General features: G+C 35.4%; 1 protein-coding gene across 1 annotated transcript in view; it reads right to left on the bottom strand.

The window, feature by feature from the left end:
- BAZ2B (bromodomain adjacent to zinc finger domain, 2B) overlaps positions 1-16,246 on the bottom strand; it is a 426,507-nt gene that overhangs the window by 95,039 nt on the left and 315,222 nt on the right. The window contains exon 17 of the mRNA XM_011947122.1: positions 5,524-5,734. Coding sequence (XP_011802512.1) covers positions 5,524-5,734 — 211 coding nt within the window. The remainder of the gene's footprint in view (positions 1-5,523; positions 5,735-16,246) is intronic.

Below are 16,246 nucleotides of genomic sequence, written 5' to 3'. Positions count from 1 at the left end.
TCACTGCAAGCTCTGCCTCTTGGGTTTAAGCCATTCTTCTGCCTCAGCCTCCCGAGTAGCTGGGACTACAGGTGCCCGCCACCACACCCAGCTAATTGTTTGTATTTTTAGTAGAGATAGGGTTTCACCATGTTAGCCAAGATGGTCTTGATCTCCTGACCTCGTGATTCACCCACCTCGGCCTCCCAAAGTGCTGGGATTACAGGCGTGAGCCACTGAGCCTGGCCTGTTGTGTTAAATTTACATCACCTTGTTTAATGTTCACAGCTACTTTATAAGATCAACATTATAGTCCCACTTACACATAAAATAATTAAGGCTCCTAGAGGTTAAATAGCATAGCCAAGAAAAAAACCCAGGACTGGCTGGGCACGATGGCTCATGCCTGTAATCCCAGCACTTTGGGAAGCTGACGTAGGTGGATCACTTGAGGTCAGGACTTCGAGACCAGCCTGGCCAACATATGAAACCCCCACTTCTACTAAAATACAAAAATTAACCAGGTGTGGTGGTGGGCACCTGTCATCCCAGCTAGTTGGGAGGCTGAAGCAGAAGAACTGCTTGATCCCAGGAGAAAGAGGTAGCAGTGAGCTGAGATTGCCCACTGCACTCCAGTGAGACTCTCTCTCAAAAAAACCCCCAAAGAAACCCCAGGACTTTCTGACTCCACAGTCTATATGCTACTATCTCTAAAAATCTTTAAGCAAAGTTTAAATGCCTTAAAATTTTAGCTAAGAATGTAACTGTATGTCCTCATAATAGCTGAAGTAAAGTTGGTCACTATGGCCAATTTTCTGTCACTGAGACTTTCAAAAAGGAGAAGGAATGAAAAAAGCCGAATTTCATCTAGTAAACTAGAAGTGTTATTGAAAAATAAAATGGAAGATGATAAAGTTTTATCTCCAATGTCCCAACCATTTTCAAAATTAGGAGGTTACAGGCATCATCAAAAATTTCTGGGTCACACAAAAAGGATCTCCTGTTCACTAAATACTCTGGGACATAAAAACTTATCAACTGACCTGCAGGGTCAGCAACCTCTGATAATAATATGGGTGAAGAATATTATTCTCATCTATAATAATGCCAGATAAATATTTCTTTAACATTAAGAATGGAAAGTTTTGAATTCTACAATAGAGGCCTGACTCTGTCTTGAGATGTAAAGATGTACTGATAAAAATGTTTCCTAGAAAATATGGCATAAGTATGATCTTTTGCTCCAAGCTAAACTGATATTCTCTAATATAAGTTTAACTTTTAACAAGAAAATTCTATAATATATATAGAACCATGTTTGTATATAAGTGTATCAGTCAATTTCAAGCCCTACACAAGTCCACAATAATTTTTGTTTATTTGTTTGAGACAAGGTCTTACTCTGTAACCCATGTGCAGTGGCATGATCATAGCTCGCTGTAGCCTCCAACTCCTGGGCTCAAGTGATCCTCTCCCCTCAGCCTCCTGAATAAGCAGGACTACAGGAGTGTACCACCTTGCCCAGATAATTTTTTAAAAATTTCTTTTTGTGGTCCTGCTTTATTGCCCAGGGTGGTATTGAACTCCCGGCTTCAAGCAATCCTCTCACCTTGGCCTCCCAAAGTGCTAGCATTACACAGGTATAAGCCACTGTGTCTGGCCAGTAATTTAGAAAAATCTTTGAACCAAAAAAATTTAAAAGTTCAATTCACATCTTTTTACTTTAGCAAGAAATATAAAATTTTAATTAATCATTAAAAATTTACATAGCCTAAATTTTACATTATGGGCAGTTGGAAAAGAAGATGACATGAGAAAAAGAAAAAGGTCAGGCACAGCAGCTCACGCCTGTAATCCCAGCACTTTGGGAGGCCAAGGTGGGGGATCACCTGAGGTTAGGAGGTTGAGGCCACCCTGGCCAACATGATGAAAACCCATCTCTACTAAAAATACCAAAAGCTAGCCGGGCATTGTGGTGGGTGCCTGTAATCTCAGCTACTCAGAAGGCTGAGGCAGGAGAATCGCTGAATGTGGGAGGCAGAGGTTGCAGTGAGCCAAGATCGCACCATTGCACTTCAGCCTGGGCGACAAGAGTGAAACTCCATCTCAAAATTTAAAAAAAAATAGAAAAAAAAAGAGAATACAGAGGAAAGAGAATGAGTTAGATACCTTGAAAAGTTTGTCCAAGCTGTAGAAATAAACTACTTCCAGTATCTTCTCATTTATTTGGTTTTTTGGTTGGTAATTACCTTTATTATTATTGGTATTATTGTAATTACCTTTTGAAATATTAATTTGAAAAGTATCTTTTGTGGCTTACGAAATTGTCCGCTTTAATTTCAAAGATGAAGTTTATTTTCACATAGAATTAGGGATATTTTGGATATAATTAATTTCTTTGATTCTAAGATGCTTTTTTAAACGTCTTGACATCCCTAAGGTCAGAATGTAACTGACAACTGGCAGCTCTTTTCTTTCTTAGTGTACATCTTAAAATAATGGTGCATGGTATAGATTACTTATAGGCATCTCAGTTTCAATCACATATGAAATGAATAGGTGTACTTGTTATTTTGGAAAATTTGAGATATTAATAGTATCAGTCAATCAACAAGTAGGTTTATTTATATAGAATGGAAGTCTTTATCATATGCAAACTTTGTCAGATTTTTACCTATACACTGAGAAATTAGAGTTCTCATTTCACAATGTTTGGATGTACATTCGAAACTCACATTTATCTCACTATTCTGAACCCTTCTTCAAATTAAGTCCGGTTTCTCAGTCTAGTTGGTCAGAAAAGGATAATAATATATAACAAAAACTTCTTCTAGAATCCTCACAGATAACCCCCAAAGTGTTACCGTAGAAGGCTTTTAGAAATGAAAGAGGTGATAAAGTGCTTCATTTTTACTTTCTTTTCTTCCCAAGAAAAAATGCAAACAATACTCCATATACTTGTATATATTAATAATGATTATTTACTCACTGTTAAATAATCTTTACATATATGTTGAAAAAGAGCACATGTAATATACAATAAGGTCAAAGGTAACAGAACTTGCAAACTGCAACCCAATATATTATAACAAGGATAAACTATATGATTGAATACAAATCAATTTGAAATCTGAAAGGAGAATATACATTTGGTAAAAGTTGAATAATTAATTTTTACTTTGTTACAACAAAAATATAGTTAATTTTCCAAATTTAAATTTGCTATTTTAGATTCTAACTTATAGTGATACTTAGATACACCAGATATCCATGAGGAGCCCATTTTTTTATTATCAGTTAATTTCAAACTTTATTTTATGCAAACAATGTCCACATTCCCCAGCATTAAACATTATTCAGAAGAGTCAATAGCTTACTGACAATATCAATTTTTAAAACCCATCTATGCCTGTTAATTTATTGACTTTTTCTTTTTAACCTTCACCAGTAACTCTTTGGGATGAAAGTCTTATAAGGAATCAGATCAAATAAACAAAACCTGACTACCATATACTGATCCGGGTTGGCTCTGTGTTCACACCTGAATCTCATCTCACACTGTAATCCCCATGTGTCAAAGGAGGGACCTGGTGGGCAGGGATTGGATCATTGCGGGGGTTCCCCCAATGCTGTTCTCACGATAGTAAGTGAGTTCTCATGAGATCTGAGTTTTCTAAGTGGCAGATTCCCTTGCTCTCTCTCTCTTCTGGGTGCCTTGTGAAGAAGATGGCTGCTTCCCCTTCCATTATGATTGTAAGTTCCCTGAGGTCTCCCAGCCATGCGAAACTGTGAGTCAATTAAACCTCTTTTCTTTATAAATTACCGAGTCTCAGGTAGTAACTTTATATCAGTGTGAGAATAGACTAATATATACACTAAGACAAAAAAAATTATATGATATTAAGTTATATGCTAGGCAGTTAAGCTATTAGTCAAAGTATAAATGGAGACAATATCTGCCTGCTATCCACAAGAACTTGAAAATGATTTGTATAATATGTTTAGATTTGTATAATATATGCTTAGAAAAGTGTAATATATATTTATTACAATTGTATGATAGCAAAGATCTGGAAATAGCTTAAACAGTCATCAAAAAGACACTGATTCAGTCCACTTATTTTAAAAATCAAAAAGGATGTACATGTATATGTGAATGGTCACATGTGTATGTATGTGTATACATATTTCTGGAAAGATTAATTATTCCACTGATAAGAATGACAGTGTCTTTTATTTTATTTATTTATTTTTAGACACAGGATCTCACTCTGTCACCCAGGCTGGAGTGCAGTGGCATGATCATAGCTCACTGTAACCTTGAATTCCTGGGTTCAGAGGATCCTCCCACATCAGCCTCCACAATAGCTAGGATTATAGATGTGTGCCACCAAAGCTGGCTAATTTTTAAATTTTATTTGTAGAGATGGGGTCTTGCTTTGTTGCCCAGGCTGGTCTTAAATTCCTGGCCTCAAACAATCCTCCCACATTGGCCTCCCAAAGCACTAAGATTACATGTGTCTTTAAAGCATTCTATAGTATGAGTTTTGTCATGGATATTTGTTTTATAAGAAAAAACAAAGCAGCAACAGAGAAGTCAATATTATGATGGTGTTTACAATACATAGAAACAAGTCTTTTATACATTTCCTTGACATTTTGCTTATTTATAGGGATAATAAAAACCCATGAGAAGTAAAAATCTGTTAGATTTTTAAGTGTTTCATTATTAAACCTTTATTTTACATCATTACATATCTTTACATATATGCCTTGCAAATACAAGATATCTACACATATGTTGATATATTCAGACAGCCTTAAGCGGCTTCACATTTGTAACTAGTAACACAAACTGCAAAGCCAAACTATTCTATTTTACTCAGCCTTCTCTTTGCCATACATAGCATGGGACTTTCATGTTGAGAACTTATGTATAATGTCAAATCATTAATACAGTTTAGGTTATTATGAGCATTTTGAACTTGACAAATGATACTTTCTGGTTATCTTAAAGTACTTTTTGATTTAAATGTATTAATTTGGTATTCTGAAAATATATATACTACATCTGGACTTACAGGAGAACCCGAACTAAAAGACTGGGGTTACTTACCAGTAATTGGAGTTCTCTGACTGAAAATTTACTCCACAGATCCACATATTTTGGAGTTATTCCCATGTACCACCTCAAGGAATCGGGAGCTGTTAAAATGAGAATTTCCAGAAGGTTGGCACGACCTTAAGGCATGTGCCAAGTGCTGGTTGATTCCCTTTTTGTGCAAGCCTTAAAAGCTTAACACCCACCTTTGTCATTCTAAATAGACAGGATAGGATGTGTTTATGAATAATGGTTCTGGAAAGATTACCTAATCAAAGAACTCCAGTTACCAGTGGGACTCCTTATTTTTTCATTTTATTCTAACACAAATATTTACTTTTTAAAAATTGAGAGCAGTGTCAATCCTAAGTCAAAAATATTAGAAATACTTTTGGTATACTTTTTAGTATGATTATTAGTGTCAGACACATTATGTTTCTTACCTTGAGCTTGCAGTTTTCTTAGCAACTTTGCATCTGTGTTATCTAGGAATTCAGCATTGCCAACATTTGGAGGTCGACCCTTCCGACGTCTCATCCTGGATTCCTCTCTTGCTCGCTGTCTGTCTGGATTTGGTGGTCTTCCTCTACGGCCTTCCATTGCCCTGATACGAGGAATGACATCCTCTTCTTTCAAAAGACACCACTGCATTCCCTTTTAATTAACATTTTATAGAAATAATATATTACAAACAAAATAAACACAAGAGACCAATATGTCAGAAAATTCTAGCTAAAAATTGCATATATTTTGGAATTTATAACATTGGTATAAACTTTAGGAATTTCATTTTTAAATTAAACTTAGATGTATAATTATTCATGGTCTTTGGTATAGCTTTAATATTCTTACTTTAATGACTTAAGCTTTATTTTAAATATATAGAGAGATTTGTATCTGTATCTATAAACATATAGTTATAAATCTTAATCACAATTTCTGAACTATAATGACCATCGAGTTAGCAGATATTTAAAAATACTATTTGTGGATTGATGCCACTATAGACTGCTCTTATGGGTTATCAGCTAGGCCAAAATAATACATGAAAGTTTCTCTTTATAAATATTACAGCTAATAAATTAAGACAGAAAGAGTTAGAATATCAGGATTCTGCAATACCTAATAAATTAATGAATTGAAGAATTGAACTTGAATGGTTGCCTATCATCAAAAAGAGACACAACCAGACAGATATTAGCCTCCTAAAGGAGGTTCATACAATCACCTACCTACAAAGTAGTACTGCCCCTCACACACACACAAAAATCAAACCTGGATTTGATCAAGCCTCTTGATTTAATTACAATAACTTCAAAAGAGACACAGAAGTATAAGTTAAACTATATGGAAAAATCCATTCTGTGGGAAATTCTATAAATGACCTAGTTTCTTCAACAAATATGCTGCAAGAAGAAAACTGTAGGAAGTTTAAATGAACCTTAAAATATGTATCAAACAAGCCCAATTTGTGGACCTTACTTGGATACTTATTTAAATAGACAAACGGGCCTGGCGTACTGGCTCACACCTGTAATCCCAGCACTTTGGGAGGCCGAGGCGGGCAGATCACCTGAGGTCAGGAGTTCGAGACCAGCTTGGCCAACATGGTGAAACCCCGTCTCTACTAAAAATACAAAAATTAGCTGGCCATGGTGACAGGCACCTGTAATCCCAGCTACTCAGGAGGATGAGGCAGGAGAATGTTTTGAACCCGGGAGGCGGAGGTTGCAGTGAGCCGAGATCACACCATTGCACTCCCACCTGGGGAACAAGAGTGAGACTTCATCTCTAAATAAATAAACAGACAGACAAACTGTTAAGAAAATTTGAATAATAAAGAGACAATTGAAAATCTGAGCAATGACTGAGAGTTGATGATATCAAGAACATATCAATGTAAGTAAGTACAACCACTATGGAGAACAGTTCAGAGGTCCCTCAAAAAACTAAAAATAGAGCTACCATATAATTCAGCAATTCCACTGCTAGGTATATATCTAAAAGAAAGTAAACAAATACATTGAAGAGGTATCTACACTCCCATGTTTACTGCAGCACTGTTCACAATAGCCAGGATTTGGAAGCAACCCATGTGTCAGATGGATGAAGAAAATGTGGTAAATATACACCACACAATATACACCACACTATTCAGCCGTAAAGAAAAATGAGATCCTTTCATTTGCAACAACATCATGGATGGAACTAGAGAATATCACGTTAAGTGAAACAAGCCAGGCCCAGAAAGACAAGTTTTGCATGGTCTCACTTATTTGTGGGAGCTAAAAATTAAAACAATTGAACTCAACAGAGATAGAAAGCAGAATGATAGTTGCCAGAGGCTGAGAAGGATAGTGAGAGGAGAGGGGAAAGGGAGTAGAGATGATTAATGGTTATAAAAAATAGGTGGGTAAAATAAATAAGATCTAGTATTTCATAGCACAACATGGTGACTACAATCAACAATAATTTATCATACATTTAAAAAAACCTAAAAGAGTATAACTGGATTGTTTGTAACACAAAGAAAGGATAAATGCTTGAGGTGATGAATACCCCATTTACGTTGATGTTATTATTTTGCATTGTATGCCTGTATCAAAATATCTCATGTGGCTGGGCACGGTGGCTCACACCTGTAATCCCAGCATTTTGGGAGGCTAAGGCGGGTGGAACTCCTGAGGTCAGGAGTTTGAGACCAGCCTGGCCAACATGGTGAAACCCCATCTCTACTAAAAATACAAAAATTAGCTGGGCATGGTGGTGGGTGCCTGTAGTACTAGCTGCTTGGGAGAGTGACACAGGAGAATGGCCTGAACCCGGGAGGTGGAGGTTGCAGTGAGCCGAGATGGCACACTATACGCCAGCCTGGGCGACAGAGCGAGACTCCATCTCAAAAAAAACAAAAACAAAACAAAACACTCGGGTACCCCATAAATATATATACCTATTATGTACTCACAAAAATGAAAAAATTAAAAAGAAATTGTATATTAAAAGTATAATAATGGTACTGTGGTCATGAGTCCTTATCTTTTGGAGACACAAATGGAAACATTCCTCCAACAAATTTTGGAAGGGAGAAGTAGATGAGGATATATGTAAAACAATATTGGTCAAAATGATAATTCCTAAAGCTTATGATGGGTGCAAGGTATATATTATCAGTCCATCTATTTCTGTATATATTTGAGATTTCCCATTATAAGCCTCCCAGTGGAGGCACACACCAACACAATGCTAGTGTACTGTAAGAATAATTTTGTGGCCGGGCACAGTGGCTCATGCCTATAATACCAGCACTTTGGGAGGCCAAGACGGGCGGATCACAAGGTCAGGAGTTCGAGATCAGCCTGGCCAATACAGTGAAATCCCATCTCTACTAAAAACACGAAAATCAGCTGGGCATGGTGGCGTGCGTCTGTAGTCCCAGCTACTTGGGAGGCTGAGGCAGAAGAATCGCTTGAACCCAGGAGGTGGAAGTTGCAGTGAGCTGAGATCACGCCACTGCACTCCAACCTGGGCGAAAGAACAAGACACTGTCTCAAAATAAACAAAATAATAATAATACTGCTTAGCACATAAATACATGTATTCTGCATGTGTCAATCAAAATAAATACACTAGTCCAAAAAGAATATGTTCAGATATAGGAGACATATTTTAAAAATAACTGTCTTACTATTTCTTTTTAAGAGTTAATTCCTTCAGTATGAAGGTTAAGGAAATTTTTTAAATGTGTTTTTCTCTAAAAATATCCTTGAAGTAGAAATTTTGCTTGAGACACTAGAAGAAACTGTGTAACCAAAAATAACCCAAAGTTCTTGAGTTTTAGGTTAAACATGATTTGCCTAACCTGGGGCAAGGAGTCTATGAATATTGCAGTTAATGGGTACTAAATTGTACATGATTATGGATAATAGCTACATCGCACATTCCAAGTATTGTGTTTTGTTCCAGATACTTTGAATAGACTATACACTTTAGTCTTCACAACATCTCTACCTCATATGGTGGGTTTTAGGCTGAGCAAGGTTGAATAGACAGCAAAGAACAGACTGTGATTCAAACCCATGACTGTCTCACTCTAAAACCTGTGCTCCTGACCACTATGAGTACCTGATGTTATAAAGATGTTCTTATACTTGATAAGTGACAGATCATAACATTTAGCTATGAAAGCACAGCCAAGATTATGTCAAGGAAAGACTGTCAGAAAAAAATTAATGCACATGTTCATACATATATAGGCTAAAAATAACATCTATACTAACTCCTTTCAGTAATTCTTATGTTAAAATAATTTTAAAAATTAATTTTGAGGAAAATAAAAATCTTTTGCTGAGATTCCAAATGAAGTCAGCAGGAACAATAGATATACAAAGTGTATTTTTAGGCCATAAGCCACTAAAAAGGAAGGCATCAGAATAGTTTTATGTTAGGTTATGTTCACCAGCATGGGAAGCTTTTGATTAGTTTAGCTTTTCATTTTTTTATTATATTCTTAAGCATCAAGGCAGCATGTATCACATAAATTGAAAAATATAAAGGTGACATTCATGATACTTGGAAGAGAAGAGTGACTAATAAAAGTCTGTGAACAAATCTGCATTTGGTTTTTAAAGTATCTTATTAGTAATAAAATCAATTTTTGGCCAAAATTTTAAGAGTTTTGTCAATTTTTCTTATCCAGATATAATTTTTACATAGTTATGTTTTTATTCAGCTAGGGAAATACACCTGTGTCAAAAGAGGAACAAAATATGTTGGTGCCTAAAACTTACGAGACACACATAGTGACCATATCATTCACATTTTTGCCCTTAGCATTTAAAAAGTAAATACTTTCTAAAGGGATTGCATATACTGGATTACTTATAATGTCTTCTGATCCTAGATTTTAGAAAATGAGAAAAGAATCATTAGGAAAATCTGAAACTTATACTACAGCTTTAATTCATTGAAGAGCCAAAATAATTGTGGGTGAAAACAAAGAGTATTTTTCTCAATAAATTTTTCCTCAGGAAAAGCAAATACAATTTATATCATTTGATTCACATGCCACTGGCTTTTTATTTATCAGAAGAATTTAATGTTTATATATCAATTTAATAATAAGAATTTAATTAATATTAATCAAAAGAATTTCTGTCTTGATTTCTAAGACTTAAGATAGTATATATTTCCTGAAAATAACTTAAGATTTTTAAAACATGGATAAGATGATCAACAAGATGGAGATAGCAAAAGATTATTATTATTACTATTATTTATTTATTTATTTTTGAGATGAAGTCTCACTCTGTGGCCTAAGCTGTAGTGCAGTGGTGCAATCTCAGCTCACTGCAACCTCCACCTCTTAAGTTCAAGTGATTCTCCTGCCTCAGCCTCCCAAGTAGCTGGGATTACAGGCACTTGCCACCACACCTGGCTAATTTTTGTATTTTTAGTAGAGACAGGGTTTCGCCATGTTGGCCAGGCTGGTCTCGAACTCTTGACCTCAGGTGATCCACCCACCTTGGCCTTCGTTTGGATTACATGTGTGAGCCACCGCGCCTGGACAAGATTATGTTAATTATATTATTCTAATTCTGCTTTCAAGGGTTGGTAATTTATATTCTTAGTGAATAATACATTCACTTCTATAAATACTACAAAGAGAAAGAAGGATAAAAAGAAAAGCATTTATGTTTTATTTCAGAAGATGGAATAATCCAGGTAAACAAGCTAATGAAATAAGTGAAAGTACACTGTAAAGCTGTAATATATTATAAAAATGAAGTTTTCACTACTTAAATATTTGTTGAAGCACGTTTACTCCGAGCAAGGCATAACATTACCTACAGGTCAGCTAGAGAGAGTCCTTTTCCCTAAAGGACCACATTTTTAAGAAGGACCTCAGGTTCAGTCTATTCTAAGGCAGGTGACCCTAGGACCACACCCTCAGTAATGCGTTAGAAAAACAGTTTAGAGCTTGGGAGAGAAAGCTGTCTCAACTGCCCATATAAAAATTATGATGGCCTGGATTAGAGCACAGAAATTAGAGCTGGAAAGAGAGACGCATAGTACATTGGTCTTTTGGGAGAGAGAACTGACTGAAATTGAACACTGCCTGGATGTGAAGGAGGAAAGCCAAAGACCAGAAAGGTAGTTAAAGTTTGGGGTAGTCTCTAAACAACATGGAAAAGGGAAACAAGTGGCAATGAGGTTTTCTTACTGAACAAATAAGGATGGAGAAATATTTGAGAAAACTGGAAAATAAATTTATTGCTCAACTATTTTATGACTTATAAACAGACTTTTAAAGAAAGAAAATATTTCTTTTTAGTGAGTTCTTAAATATTTTCTGTATTCAGAAATTCAAAAGAGATCATGAAAATTTATTTTCAATATGACCTTCCTATTTCAACATTTCTGTTGTACAGTCTTCATAAATAAATGACTCCAAAGGATAGGTGAACCCTTCATGAGGGACTGGTTTGTTTTCACCTTATCTTATAGACAGTAAATTGCCTAATTAACTGGGTTTCCCACGTTTCACTGAAAGCTAAAGTAAATATGTGGTTTAGCAGCCACATGTTTAGTCTTGATGGGATGTGTTCTCAAGTCTCATTCCTGATTCAGTTTTACACATTCTGGCTTGACTTTTTCTTTTGTTGCTCCCATTTGTTCAATACTTGTAAGCTGATTTATTTTTTGGGAAAAGCAGTACATAATTATGTAAATGCAGTATCCCAGTCCACTAAAAGCCGATTAGCTGAATGATTTATTTGCCAAGTTATTGATGACTTTTTAAAAAAGTTTTAGTATCACCAAGACTTTGATGCAGCAATGTTTGATTTCACCATGGATTTACAGTCCTGTGCCATTAGATGCCCAGCTTCCCAAGTTAATATTTGAGATGCCTAGTACTGTCCTTCTTGAATGCTCAATTTTATATAAGTGAACGGAGAGACTTTCTCCTACTCTTCTCATATTTTTCTGGGTTGAGATCTGTATCTATCCCAGTCCTTGCCTCTGGTAGTAAAATATTTGTGGTGTATGTTTTAAATCTGGATTAAGGCAATTGGTCTGACAATTTAAGGCCTATCAGTCATTCAGTGGATTGATCATTTACCAAATTGATTTCTGGTTAAATAATTTTCAGTAAATTTAACCATAGCTTAAGTAAACAAAGTTAATTTTTTACTACTTTTCCTTTTGAAACTATACTTTCAGAATCCTTTACTTCCCAATTTGTTTATATGAAACTTTTAGAACGTCACACCTAAAAGCAAATCGATCTTAAAGACCTCTTATATGCATTTACATTACAGATGAGAGAATTCAGTTAGCTTCAGCATAAGTAATGTAAGATACTAAATTATCCTGCTAGAACTAAAAAAAATTCTTAGGGCATGAGCAGAGAAAGGGTATCAGATATTTGTGACGAAATCTGACAATTCACATAAAAAAATTAACATCATGAAAAAAATGAAAATTTGGTTTGATCTCTTTATGCCTTTTCACAATTCAGTATTATGTCTATTTCTAGCTACTTAATAGTGCCAGAGGTAGGTAGTGAAAGGGTGATAGATTACAAACTTTATGACAGATATTCTTAAGCCACCCTAGTCATATAGCTTATTATACCATACACTACATAGCACTTTAGATGTGAAAGAGTAAGAACCGTGAGGAAAGGTGTCATCTATTAAAAACACGTGAGAAAGATGTGGTTTGATACAACTGTTTCCACAATGCTGACTATGTTTTCTACTTAAAGTATGTCATCCTCTAATAGTCAACGACTTTCAATAACTCCTCCTCCTATATCCTTGGATTCATATCGTCGTCCTCCTAGTATAGGCCTTGCCTAGCCACAAAAATCCTACCTGGTAGATCACTGACATAAATTTCCAGACTTTTAGACTTCTGGTACCGATCTTTCATGTTCTCAGTGTCCATTCGTGCCCACGGCTATGTTGCATTAGGTGTGACAGTTAACAGCAGAGCTGAATTAGAACTCTGGTTGTTGACTTCCAATCTTTTGTTCTTCACTTAATTTGAAATAATTACCAGCATTATAATTGTGCTAGAAACTGTGTGTTGCCTACCTTACTGTGAAGCCTCCTCTTAACAAAACCCTAATTTTTAGCTGGGCAGTATTCTGTCTACTGTTTTATCTTCCCCAGAGAATAAGCTTCTCTAAACCAACAATCATTTTTTTGTATTCTTCAGTTTCTCTATGAACATTAGTTTTTCTTCAAATTCAGGCTTTCAATTTCATTTCTGTACTCAAATGTGTGTTCACAATTTGTCTATGGGAAAATGCCTTTAGGGGACATCTACTTAGGGAAAAAAATGCCTGGCACATTAAGTATTTGTCACAAATATTTACTGATTAAATGACTCAGAAAAAAAAGGCTCTTTTCATTAAGAACTGCAGACATTTTACTTTTTATGGACTTGTGCATTAAAAAGAAGAAACACTGTACTTTTTTCTAAATGCAACATCTCAAAGAAAAAAAGCAACATTTTCAGAGTCATTTTAAATTTGCTTCTTCCTTGCATCTTTCAATTTTATGCTTTTTTTGACCTGGTAACAGTAGACATTCCATACTCTAATGCTTCTAAACGTCCTGGTTGAAAAAAATAAAGTTAAGGTCTTCATGCTTAGATGTATAGCTTTCTACAATTCACAAAAAATGCATTTCAAGATAGATCATCATGTATTTCAAAATAGTATGTCATTAACAATTTATTTTGATGCCTTCCTCTATTTCTAAGAGATATATAAATACCTCTTACCTTAGTATTATATTTAGGTCAATAAAAATAATGCTATTTTATTACCAAAACATGTCTAGCTCAACCTTACTTTCTTTTATTCTGACAATCAAACACAAAGTAAAATAAAAACAACAACATTTTATTCAACAAGTTTTTTATAATGTGATGAAACAGAAGTCTCTAAGAAATTTATTTACCTTACACCATTTTCAAAGGGGTTTCTAAAACTGCCAACAGAAATTCATTAAAAGGCAGCCAGCCAGTACAGCATGGGCTTATATAGAGTATTACAATTGTTTTGTTCCATGAAGTCTATCACTCTTCTAAAATCAAGATTTTTACAGAAGCTGGTAAGAAGTGCTTGAAAACTATCGGTATGCTGAAAAGTAGCCGATTCTACAAATTCCTCACTACATCTGTGGACCAAAATAAATAAAACTGATAATGGATACATTAAGTGTATCTTATTCCCTATTTCTTTCTTCCCCCCCTTTTTTTAAATTAGAGACAGGGTCTCAATCTGTCACCTAGGCAGTTGTCCTCCTAGTATAATGGCATGGTCATAGTTCTCTGCAGTTTCAAACTCATGGGCTAAAACAGTCCTTTTACTTCAGCCTCCCATGTAGCTGGGACTACAGGCATGCACCATCATGCCCAGGTAATATTTTTATTTTTTGTGGAGATAGAGTCTTGATACATTGCTCGGGCTAGTCTTGAACTCTGGACTTAAGCAATCCTCCTGTCTCAGCCTCCCAAAGTGTTGGGATTACAGGTATCAGCCACCGTGCTGGGCCTTTTATCCCCATTTCATTTGTAATCCTATTTTCTTGAATTAAGGGCATCTCTTTTTTTAAAGGTAATAATTATATTGTTGTCCTTCAGTAAATGATTAATTTACCTAAATTTTAATAAATATAAGCTCACACACCTCTCATCTTATTGTACTATACAAAAGTTAGTTAATATTTTCAACAAATGCTTGCTGTTAATATTAATAAATATATATAAAATCATATCTTAAGCCGAGAAATATCTTGAATCAAAAAATGATTAAGCAAAATATCCATGGTACTCAACAAGAAAAAATAAAAGGCGTCCAAATAGGAAGAGAGGAAATCAAACTATCTGTCTTAACAGACAATATGATTCTATACCTAGAAAACCCTAGAGACTTTCACAAAAGGCTCCTAGGACTCATAAACGAGTTCAGTAAGGTTTGAGGATACAAAATCAATATACAAAAATCAATAACATTTCTATATGCCAATAGCATCCAAGCTGAGAGCCAAATCAAGAACACAATCTCATTTACAATAATAGCCACAAAAAGAACAAAATACCTAGGAATACAGGTATTCCTATATAGGTAGAGGAATATAGGTATCACCAAGGAGGTGAAAGATCTCTACAACAAAAATGACGAAACACTGCTGAAAGCAATCAGAGAAGACACAAACAAATGGAAAAACATTCCATGGTCATGGATAGGAAGAATCAACATTGTCAAAATAGCCATACCGCCCAAAGTAATTTACAGATTCAATGCTTATTCCTATCGAACCACCAATGCAATTTTTCACAGAATCAGAAAAAAACTATTCTAAAATTCATATGAAACCTAAAGAGCCTAAATTGCCAAAACAATCTAAGCTAAAAGAAAAAAGCTGGAAGCATCACACTTACCTGACTTCCAACTATACCACAAGGCTACAGTAACCAAAACAGCATGGTACTGGTACAAAAACTGACACACAGACCAATGGAGCAGGACAGAGAATCCAGAAATAAGGCTGCACACCCATGACCACCTGATTTTTGATAAAGTCAACAATAACAAGCAACGGAGAAAGAACTCCCCTACTCAATAAACAGTGCTGGGATAACTGGCTAGATGTACACAGAATATTGAAATTGGACCCCTTCCTTTCACCATATACAAAAATTAACTCTACATGGATTAAAGACTTAAATTTCTAGGAACAAACCTAGGAAATACCATTCTGAACATCAACCTTGGCAAAGAATTTATTACTAAGTCCCTAAAAGCAACTGCAACAAAAATAAAAATTGACAAGTGAGACCTAATTAAACTAGAGCTTCTGTACAGCAGAAGAAACTATCACAGACAACCTACAGAACGGGAGCAAATATTCACAAACTATATATCTGACAAAGGTGTAATATCTAGACTCTATAAGAAACTTAATTCAACAAAAACAAAAAATAACTCCATTAAAAAATGGACACGAACACTCCTGAAAAAAAGATACATGGAGCCAACAAATATACATAGAAATGCTCAACACCCGGCCGGGCGCGGTGGCTCAAGCCTGTAATCCCAGCACTTTGGGAGGCCGAGACAGGCGGATCACGAGGTCAGGAGATCAAGAC

Source organism: Colobus angolensis, unplaced genomic scaffold (assembly GCF_000951035.1).
Source record: "Colobus angolensis palliatus isolate OR3802 unplaced genomic scaffold, Cang.pa_1.0 Scaffold259, whole genome shotgun sequence".
NCBI classification, from domain to species: Eukaryota; Metazoa; Chordata; class Mammalia; order Primates; family Cercopithecidae; genus Colobus; species Colobus angolensis.
Note: the sequence above shows the minus strand (reverse complement) of the source record. Positions and strands in the feature narration are given on the sequence as shown.